General features: G+C 42.4%; 2 protein-coding genes across 2 annotated transcripts in view; one reads left to right on the forward strand and one right to left on the reverse strand.

Annotated features, from left to right (window-relative positions):
* Lhfpl3 (LHFPL tetraspan subfamily member 3) overlaps window positions 1-11524 on the forward strand; it is a 398415-nt gene that overhangs the window by 174385 nt on the left and 212506 nt on the right. The window lies entirely within an intron of this gene.
* Window positions 5-1399, reverse strand: LOC126500106 (ATP-dependent RNA helicase DDX18-like; the record flags this gene model as incomplete). Its single annotated transcript, XM_050139767.1, has 1 exon — window positions 5-1399. A coding segment is annotated over exon 1 (1395 nt), but the record flags the coding sequence as incomplete, so codon positions are not given.

Consider the following 11524-nt stretch of genomic DNA (forward strand, 5'->3'; position numbering starts at 1 on the left):
CTGAATCTGCGTTGCAGAATTGGAAGAACGTGGTTGTTCGCTTATTTTGCTTTTGCCTTCCATGGATGGCCAAGACAGGCAGGTCGATGTAGTTCAGTAGCTCGTAGTGGTACTTCACAGACATACACGACGAAAAGAAGACCATCACTTTCTTCTTCCGGTTCTTCTTAAGGAATGTGAAGAGCAGAAGGAACCTCTTCTCAGAGGGACACACAACATATCCCTGCTCAAGTCCATCCACTGTGGCAACCTCTTTATCATCATCAACACCCACATACAATGGCTCTTTTTTCAGAGAAATTCTTGCCAAGTCTTCAACTTTTCGAGTTTGTGTGGCAGAAAAGAGCATGGTTTGCCTGCGTACTGGCAAAAGTTTAATAATTTGCTTTAATTCTTCTTCAAATCCAACATCCAAGATATGATCAGCCTCATCAATAACGAGACACTGAAGGTTCTTGTACATGAACCCTGGAGTATTCTGCATGTGGTCTAGAAGCCGGCCGGAAGTGGCCACGACAATGTTGATACCATTGGTGAGCTTCTGCGCTTCGGCAGACCTGTTACTGCCACCCATGATCAGCCCGTAAGAGTGAACATGGTGCATCAACAGTTCCTTAAGAACACCAAAGGTCTGCATGGCCAGTTCTCTGGTAGGAGAGAGAATCAGGACTCCTGTTCCATTCCTGGGCATAAACTTTAACTTCACAATGAGCTTGATCACAGGGATGAGGAAAGCCAGAGTTTTGCCACTGCCGGTTTTAGCAGCTGCTATAAGATCCCTGCCTTCCGGAAGTGGCCTGATACTTTTATGTTGGATCTCAGTCATGCGCTTGAAGCCCATTTCCTCTATAGCCTTCAGAGGGTTTTCATTGACGAGGTTAGACAAGGAAGCAAACGAAGTGTCCTCAAAAGCCCCTGTCAGCCCCAGGGGCAGGCTGGGCACTTCCTTGTCATCTGGCTTCTCCACAGCATCTTCTGCTTCAAGAGCCACAGTGCTTTCTTCAGTTTTTGCTTTTTTGGTGTCAGGCTCTGCGTCATTTGCCATTTCCCTCTTTTTCTTCTTCTTTTTCTTTTTTGATTCTGAATCAGGAGATGGCGCTGCTGCTGTTTCTCCATTGGTTAAAGCAGTAGGTTTCTGGGGTAACTTTTCAACTTTCGAGTTTTCCACTGTCTCTTCAGGCAAGCCTCCACTTTGTGCTTCTGCTGAGCCCACCCTCGCAGCATGCTTTACGGCTTTCTTAATTTTTTTGACCTTTACCTCTTCTTTGGGCACATCTTCATTGGAAGGTTGGGATAGGCTCGTGTTTGATGCTTCTTGCAGCTTCAGGTTTCGCTGCCGCAGCTTGACGTTCCGCTTCTCTATCTTCTTGCGCAGGAGTTTCATCTGTAAGTGCGACATGTTTGCCCGGCCACGCTAGCAGGCTCTATATTTTGGCTTTTTAAGACAGGGTTTCTCTGTATAGCCTTGGCTGTCCTAGAACTCACTTTGCAGACCAGACTAGCCTCAGACTCACACAGATCTGCCTTTCTCTGCCTCCCAAGTGCTGGGATTAAATGCATTTGGGATTAAAGTGCAACACCGCTGCCCGACAAAAATACTAATTTTTAAAATTAACTTAAAACTAAATTTTTAAGTGCACCATTGGTCAGTCTTTTGGAAATGTGACTTTGGACTAAAAGAGAAATATGGATTAAACTTAGACAAATGACCAAGTCCTTTTTAGCCAAGATAATTGATAAGTTGCTTGGGAAGAGGAAGAATTCTATTTATTCACGGTCTTGATCAGGTGTGCTTGTCGGTTCTCTACTACTGTGACTAAACACCCATGATGGTCAATTTAAAAAGAAAGGAGCTTTATTTGAGCTCATGGTCTCGGAGACTAGTCCATGATCACTGGTCTTATTACTCTGTTACTTTGTGCCTCTGACAGCATAGTACATCACAGTAGCCAAGAGGTGAAGGAGAAGGGCGCGTTTACCCTACAGCAGCCTTCAAGAACATATTTTTAGTAACCTAACTCCATCTACTGGCTCCTATCTCCTAGGATTCCAGCACCTGCCAGTAATGTCATGAACTATGACCAACTCTCTAACAGGCCTTCAGGAGGCAAGCCCACACCATAGCCATGACAGTGCTAAAATCAAGCCTTTGGGGAGGGGAGCCTCCTTTGTTGAAAGACTGGGAACATTCAGAATAACTTCCAAGTGCTTTTGTATAACCCACATCCTTAAATTACATTTTCTATTTCTCTGAAAAATTTTTTATTTACTCATGTTTTATTTACTCAATAATTTTGCAAAGGAGAAAAAGAGCGTCTGTACTACTGAATTAATTAGCAATCTCCTACTAGCATGCAGTTCCCAGCAATGTTCTTCTTCTTAGGATCGGTCCTCAGTGTGGATTGAAACAGATCAATATTTTACAACTCTGGAACTTCATCACAGAACAGGCATTTTAGGCTGAATAACACTGAATCTTAAGTGGAAAAGGTATTCGGTCCTGTTAATTAAGAATAACATGCTGCCACACTATTGTGCCTTAGAATCCTCTATAACATTGACAGCTCCTCTTTGTATAAAATGATCAGGTCTATTCAGCCACAGTCTTTGCCCAGTTACGAGATTTATCTGGAATTAAGTAGAGTTATTTTCCTCACACTGCACTTGCATGAATAATCTCTGCATTCACTTCCCATTAAAGGTGATAAAGGACTAGAAGACATTTCCTTCAAGTCAACCCATTTGGAGAAGAAATGTGAGATAATTTTTAAAAATCACTATTAAGTGCCATACAGCTCACCTTAGAAAATTGAGGAATAAATGAGGTATTGACCAGGATGAGATCATTTCCCCCTGGAAATTGGATCATTGTAATTTTGTCTTTCATGTTCACAGACACATTCACACCTGGTAAGTTATTGAAGCAATACTTTCCTGCCAACAGCGATGGTCTAAGCAAGAGCCAGGGAAAAGCCTTTGCTGCTTGGACAGCAGTTATATGGAGGTATCAGCTTCCGGTCAAGCACCATCGTCCGTGCTGCCTGCACAAATGCATGTCTCACGTTCCTCTTCTTTTTATAACTTTCCCATCTATGTTTTCCCTTTGGTCTTTAAAACTACAAAACGTCAATGTTTTGTGTCAGTGAAGATGAATCCCATCCTCAGAAGAACACAAATTGGGACAGACTGAGAGCAGAAGGATTGACATATGGGATCAAAGATTATTGTGTGGAAATTATTTATACTAGATTAGATCTAGTGATTGTGTCCAAGTAGTACAAGTGGAGTCAAGAAATTGGTGACTATGAAAAAGTAAAACCAAATGACGAAATTATGGAAGTCCCCAATATTGCAAGTGTCCTATCAAGGGAGCCTGGATGTATTCAGCGCTTCTGGTTGTCGACTTAAGGAAGCCCAACCAAGAGAGATGGTTAAGTTGTCTGTGCAGAATGCCACTACTTTAACTCTAATTGATCAGCCCATCAGCACACACCCTAGTGTATTATACTAAGAATTATACTAAGATTTATGCTTAGAATCAGGAACAGAGATAGGAACAAGTTATGCTAGCAAAGGAATAAAACTGTCTTAATACTGACTTGTTGAGTTTTAGAGAACTAGAGTAGATCAAAATATACTTAGCACGTAATTATACAGAAAGCATACCTATCGTCTTTTCATTCAGAGAAAGCCTCTTTGTATTTTAAAGATTGGCTTATGTACTTTTACATATATGTATGTGTTCCTGCATTAGTTTTTGTGCACCATATGAACACAGCAGCTCATGGAGGTCAGAGAGGGCATTAGGTTTCCTGAAATTAGAGTTCTGGGCATTTGTGAACTGCCGCGTGGGTGCTGGGAACTGAACACAGGCTCTCCACAAGAATAAGCACGCTTTATTGCTGAGCCATCTCTCCAGCTCCTTCTTTACATTATTGAAGTGAAATTTTTGGCAAATACTAAATCTATAAAAAGCCTTCCCATAGCAGACAGGACACAGAGTGCTCAGTTCTAATAGAGATTTCAAGGAGCACACAAGAACTTAGGAGATGTCCCACAGGAGAAAACAGAAAACAGAAGGTGCAGGAAGAATCTGAGAGTGACAAGCACACACTGTGGAAATCCTTACATTTTCTTGGTAAGTAGGAGTACACCTAAATACTCTCAAAGAGTACATGATAAGGAATCTTTATGACATTATAAATCTTATTATTTTACTTATGAGATTATATGCTTTTTCTCTTTGTCTTGCAAAACTCTTAAGGTTTTGCCACCAGTAATGTTTTCACACATTGTGTTCACATGCTGAAAGGCAAAACTGGGGTTAAAAGAAAAGGGGAGTAGGGAGTCCAGCAGAAAATAGGACACACCACCCACGAAAGAAGTGTGAGAATGGATCCCTGGGCATTGTGCTCATAACATAACCTTTGAGAGTTCATGAGAAAAGAGTCACTGCTTCTGGTGTAGCTTCACAAATGCCTATTACATCAATAAATCCATCATGCATTTGCCTCAGAAAATGGAAAGGCAGCGCATACAACAGAAGACTTCGTTTAATGAGAAATTAATGCTAGGCACCATGGTGCACATCTGTAATCACAACTACCGGGGAAGGTGAAACAGTTGGTTTACAAATTCAAGGATAGCCTGGGTGACTTAGCAAGAACCTGTCTTCAAATTGATGGCACCCTGAGAGGATGAAGAAAAGAGAAACAACCGGCTCCCCTGAGTCTGCATAGTGGGTTAGGAAGAGGAAACCTGCCTCTTTCCTCGCCTTTGCAAAATGGGTTGTTGGTTGGTTTGTGACCAGGACTGGCTGGGCTTGTCTCACTCTGTGGTCCAAGTTGGTCTAAAAGTTGTCGTGTTCTTCCAGCCTCTGCCTCTCGAGGGGGCCCCTGCTGGTTTCTCGAAAGCCTTGCACTCGAGTATCCGGAACTTCTGTGCAGAGGGAACTGAAGGAAGCAATCATTTGTAGAAGAGCTATTAGGGAACTTGTCTTTTTAGTTCCGGATGCATTGTGTGTATTCATTTATTAATCTTAAGGGATTTGGAGGGAGAACTGGTGGTGATTATAGATGAGCCTGTATCCTAATGACCCCTCCTAGCCACTGGGGGTGATCAATACAGGATAGGCTGGCCTATCTCAGTGTTGTAGTGAACACAGGTCTTCCTATCTGTTCTCCATCCCTTTAGAGAGTGCTCTTCTTGCCATACCATACACTATTTCATAGACTATACCACCCCAGTGACTTCAGTCGCCAGTCTTACGCCTTCACGTCTCAGCCCCAGATTTTAAAAACAAAGAAATTAGTTCCAAAAATCTCTAAGCCATCAGTCCTGTCTGCCATCGCTCCCCAGACACCTTTCCAAATGTATTAGACTTCCTGAGAGTCCTACATGGGGTTCTTGTCCACAGAGAAACTTTCCTCAAAGGTTCTGCTCATATCTTCCTTGGGCTTCCAGTGAATCTCATCATTGTAAAACACTCCAAAATCAGAAAACTCCAAATAGCCTCAGATTTCCTGTATTGTAAGAAAAGCACCCAATCTTTATATTCTGGATAAACTTTACTAAATAACAAATATAAATCAGGCACTATAATTCTAAGGATTTAAAGACCCCATTCTTTTTTTAATATTTATTTATTAATTATATATACAATATTCTGTCTCTGTGTATTCCTGCAAGCCAGAAGAGGGCACCTGACCCCATTACAGATGGTTGTGAGCCACCATGTGGTTGCTGGGAATTGAACTCAGGACCTTTGGAAGAGAAGGCAATGCTCTTAACCTCTGAGCCATCTCTCCAGCCCCTAAAGACCCCATTCTTGCCCTTAAGAAAGAGACATATGGGGGACTAGAGAGAGGGTTCAGCAGTTAAGAGCAGGGACTATTCTGGCAGAGGACCCAACTTTGGTTTCCAGCACCCACATAAGGCAGCTCACTGTAGTGCACCGCACCCATCTGCACGCTATGCACCACCATACAGTTTGTGAACCGGGCAAGGGGCTGGAGATTTCAATCTCCACACAAAGACAGAGAGAGAGAGAGAGAGAGAGAGAGAGAGAGAGAGAGAGAGAGAGAGAGAGAGAGAGGTCATCCTTGATGCCAGAATGCCCCAAGGATGCCCCCTTTATTGTGTTCCAGGGCAGGTTATATAGGGATCCTTAACTAACAGCCACGCCCCAGCCAAACCCACCAGAAATCACTCTCCTGTTATCAGATCTCCTGAGGGTCTCGTGCTCAGAGCAACTGTAGGCACTCAGATCGGGGAAAACAAGTTGTTTCAGGATCTGGGGTCTCACTGCTTCCAACAGTTCACAACTACCTGTAACTCCAATTCCAGGGTATCTGACACTTTTTCCTGGGTTCCATGAGCACTGTACTTACATGTACAAACCCATATTTACACACACACACACAACTAAAATTACTAAAATTATAATCTGGGGGGGGGGGTGATTGGGAGAATGGCTCAACGCTAGCATAAGGACCTGAGTTCAGATTCCCAAAACCTTTGTAAAAGCCAGACTTGGCAGCACACATCGGTAACCCCAGCACTAAGCAGGTCGATGGCAGACAAGTTGGTTCCCAGAACTCCCTGATCAAGCAGTCTAGTCGATCTGAAGATTCTGATTCAGTGAGAGATCCTCTCTCTCTCTCTCTCTCTCTCTCTCTCTCTCTCTCTCTCTCTCACACACACACACACACACACACACACCACTTAAAAATGTGAAAAAACACATATACACACAAAAAATCGAAACAATGTGAAGAGAAAAGTAGTTATTAGTCAGGAAAGTGCGATGCCTGTGTCAACCGGATATAAAGGACTACGCACTGGGAGACGCACAATACTTGTTTGCAGATGTTAAGAGAAACAGGAGGAATGTGATTAAATCTTAAGAAATATTTTCTGGGAGAAGTCAATCATAAGAAATCAACAGGAGAGAAATTATAGAGAGAAATATTGATTTTTAGCAAAGGCTTGGATGCAAGAACCAGCCGAGAGCATATGGAAATTTTGGAAGCGTGTTTGGGAGGGCACAGCGCTGGGAGGACTGGGAGGTCAGCACTGGGGAGTTGGAGGATGAGAGTACACTAGCCTGGTTTGTGAAAAGAGCTTCCTCTGAAGAATGAAGAATGGTTAAAATCTGCAGTGCGGGAAGGAGATAAGTGAGGAGGCTGTGGACACAATCTGGAAATAACCAAAAGGTTACACAGGTCTGGACTGGACCAGGGGCAAAGATATTTTAGAGCTACATAAAAATCAAGGAGAGCTTTGTGATTAGCTGGCCTTGGGGTATACGAGGAAGAGGCAGAAGTCAAATTTGCATTAGACACTAGTGTGAAAGTTGGGTGGATAAGGGTGACTTCCGGCCCGAGTAGGCAAGAAAAGAGCTTTGCAAAAAAGAATAATAACTTTGTGTCTGAAAGTAGGGGACACTCAGATATATAAATGCAGTGCACATTTAGAAATACAGAAAAGTTACTTTAAAATACTTGAGCAATACTGTCAGAAAGAATCCAAAGACTCAAAGTTAAGGGAGACCAGAACCCAGAACCCTGCCAGCAACCCACATTTGAAGAGCAAGTATGAGATTGAGAGACAGAGAGAGAAAGAGAGAGAGGAAGAATGAGGAGGAGGAGGAGGAGGAGGAGGAGGAGGAAGAGGAGGAGGAGGAAAAGAGGAGGAGGAGGAGGAGAGAAAAGGAGGGAGGGGAAGAGGGAGGGAAGCAGAAAGAAAAAAGAAATGGAAAAGGAAGGTTTATCCAGCTTTGATTCCAGAGCACTGGAAGCACAGGCAAGGTGATCATTACAAGTTCATGGCCAGTCTGGGCTAAATAAAAAGTGGGTTCCAGGCCAAGAGCTATACATCAAAAAATTCTATTTCAAAAAACAAACAAAAAAGAAAGAAAGTCAGCCTACAAACCACAATCCCAGAGAACTTAGACAACAATGTGGACACTAAGACCGACTTACATAGATATAATCTACATAGGAAGTAGAAAGTAGAAAAAAAAAAAAAACAAGATCTCCTGAGTAAATTGTGACCATGGAGACCTTGGGGGAGGACTGAAGGGGGAAGGGGAGAGGCAGGGAGGGGAGCAGAGAAAAACATTGAGCTCAATAAATATCAATAAAAAATGTTTAAAAAATTTACTTTTCTTGCTACTTTGCAACTATAAATTTGCGACTTTTGTGAATCGCCATGTAAATTCTGATATGCAAGATTAAGTGACCCCTGTGAAAGGGTAGTGATTCGCAGGTTGAGAAACCCTGATTTAGACTGTATTTTCTTTAATTTGCCAACTTCTCCTTGAAATGTCTAGTTTTATTTATTCGTTGACATTTACATAAATACATACAATGTATCTTGATCATATCCACTCATAACTTCCCCTAGTACTCCCTGTTATATCTATCTCTACTCATGTCCTTTGTTAACATTTATTTATTTGTTTGTTTATTCTTTATTTATAACAAACTGAGTCCAATTAATGTTTCCCATATTACATGGGCATTGGTTCATCCAGTGGCACATGGAAAACCCTCCAGTGCCCCACTCCTAAGGAGGAGACTCTCCCTCCCCAACTGCCATCAACTATTCATAGATGCTCAGCTAGGGGCAAAGTCTAGGGTGCCCCTTCCCTATCCATTCCGAAATTTTTAATTGGCTTGTCCTTGTGCCAGTCTTACATAGGTAGTCACAGCTACTGTAACTTCGTGTATACCATAACTGTGTTATGTCCAGAATACAACATTTCACAACACTCTTCGCCATCCTCAATCTCTTACAGTCTTCCTACACTATCTTTCATGATGTTCCTTGAACCTCCTGGGAGCCAATCTACAACCTTCTGCTCACAGTCACTTGTTCTCAGTACTTTGATCAGCAACATGTCTTTTCATTAACCGCAATCTACTGCAGTAAGAAGTTTCTCTGACCAAGGTTTGGACCAGCACAAGGCTATGGGTATAAACGTAAATATTTAGAAGACAATTTGACAAAATAATTCTTTATAAAAGCAACATCAATAGGCTTTCCCATGGGGCCTATTAAATCCTAGCCACAGTTTCTGGCCTTGTTTACAGTATGAAGCATGAATTCTCTTCTGTGGAGCAGGCCTTGATTCCAATCAAAAGAACAGTTGGTTACTCCCATAAACAGTGCCACTATTGCACTCATGTGCACAGTTTGCCTGGCAAGTAAGTATTGTGGCATGCAGGGTCCTGTACTGAATAATATCACTGATGTATTTCCCCCCTACTAGCTTGTATAGTGTCTCCTAGCACTATAAAACTAGCCAGCAGGTAGAATGTGTAGTCAGTTCAAGATTGATTTCTCTCATTCCTACAACCAATGTATGTTGCATCTTCAGCAACAGGGTCAACATCCAAGTACGGTGGAAAAATAAGAGCAATGGCAGCAGGTTGTACAACATGTTAGCAAGTCTGTGTTTTCTGTCATTCAATAAAAATTTATGAGCACCTAGCATGTGCCCTGTCTGTGTGCTACATGCAAGTCATTCACAGTGGAAGCAGACACAGAGACTGCACCATCATTGCAGCCTCTTGTGGTGACCTCTGTCATAGGAGGGTACTTTTACCTGTGTCAGACTAGGCTGACAAAGTCAGGTGGGGGCAATAGCACTGTCAGATTTCTGCTTTGGAAAGCGCAGTCATTCTTAAGGATTTAAACAGTTCAGAGTCAGCAGTCATCAGCTGACCAATATTATCCAGCAGCAATTAATATCTCCTCCAGTCCAGAAATAGCAATGAAAATAAATGCAAGAGTTAAAAATTTCCTTGCATTTAATGAGGGAACTACTTAAACAAATTGCATTTTTCTCAGGTTGTTTCAGTTGCTGGAATATCCACAGAACCTAGGAATTGTTTTTATTTCTGATGCACCACTGATGGAGGCTCCAGGGTCAGGCCTGAAATTTCCGTGTGCCTCAGTATGTAACACTATGTAACACTATGTAACACTGGGACTCCCACTCTCGTATCCTCAAGGAAATCCCCTACCCCCCGTCTCCCCTGTGGTGGGTCTGTGTACTCCCACACATTCTGCATCTTGTTCCATAGCTCAGACACACCAACCACTCCCTATCACTTTTCCTTGAAGTCACACCAAGTTGTTCCTTCTTCACCTCCTTTTGACATTGAAAGCCTAGCTTCTGCTTAGAGTTCTCTTGATGTGTGAGAGGAAAGTAATCTGTTGAAATAAGAGCGGTGGCGGGGCTGCGTCCCCAACACCCCGGACGCTTTGCTAGCTTATGCCCGAAATAACAACACACAAACTGTATTCATTTAACTGCTTGACCCATTTCTATCTAGCCTCTTCTAGGCTAACTCTCGCACCTGGACTAGCCCATTTCTAGTAATGTGTGTAAGCACCCCAAGGTGCGCTTACCGGGAAGATTCTAACCTACGTCCATCCTGGGGAGCTTCATGCCTCTGCCTCAGAGCGCAGAGCTATCATGTCTATCCAGCAGAGCTGAGCATGGCATCTCTCCAGGAGCAGAGCAGAGTCTGACCTCACTTCCTCTTCCGCCCAGAATTCTATTCTGTTTACTCCTCCCATCTATGTTCTAAGCTGAGGCCAAGCAGTTGGTTTATTATAATTTAACCAATGAAATCAACAGATTGATATATGACACTCCCACATCAGTAATCACTTCCTTCTGCCTTGTACTTTAACCTTTGTATATGCAGGGGCTTCAAATGGGGGCCACTGCATTTCACTTTAAGACCGCGTGTAATTTGTTTTCTATCAAGGTTCTCAAATATTTAACCTTTTCCACAGATTCTCTCTCTGTCCAGTAATTGCAAATTGAATTATCTATTCCCCTTGCCCTAGAAGCCAGTGCTGCCTGCTGTGTTACTAAGTGCCTGCTGAAAGAGAAACTATTAAAATTTTTAAATTAAGATTTTTTACGCCACTTTGACTGTGCCTGAAATTTTCTTATTATATTTCTGAATGGTATTTTTGTTAGTGAAAATCTATTCTTTACTCTGAATAGATTGTGACCAGTAATGGGCAATTTAGGTGAGCGTGAGGTGAGGGCAATTTTCTACATGAGTGTGTCCTTCTGAGGTATTTAGAAGAGGAAAAAAAAGGCTGTCAAGCCAGAGAAACAACATAACAACATCCCTTTACCTGAAAATAACTGAAGAGCCCATCAGAGAGACATGGTGGTCAGATGTGTGGTTATGTAAGGCCTTGAAGCCATGTGCTTGTCATGAAACCACATTTAATGGGATTTGGGACTCACACCTTGAATATTTGGAATTGACAAGAGTTAGAAATGAGTATATGAGTAGTACTCTAATATGTATATATTCCATACTTTCTTCATCCATTCTTCAATTGAAGGGCATCTAGGTTGTTTCCAGGTTCTGGCTATTACAAACAATGCTGCTATAAACATAGTAGAGCATATACTTTTGTTGTGTGATAAGGCCTCTCTTGGGTATATTCCCAAGAGTGGTATTGCTGGGTCCATGGGTAGGTTGAT

The sequence above is a fragment of the Alexandromys fortis genome, unplaced genomic scaffold (genome assembly GCF_014885135.2).
Source record: "Alexandromys fortis isolate MF-2015 unplaced genomic scaffold, M_Fortis_MF-2015_v1.1 scaffold_38, whole genome shotgun sequence".
Taxonomy (NCBI): Eukaryota; Metazoa; Chordata; class Mammalia; order Rodentia; family Cricetidae; genus Alexandromys; species Alexandromys fortis.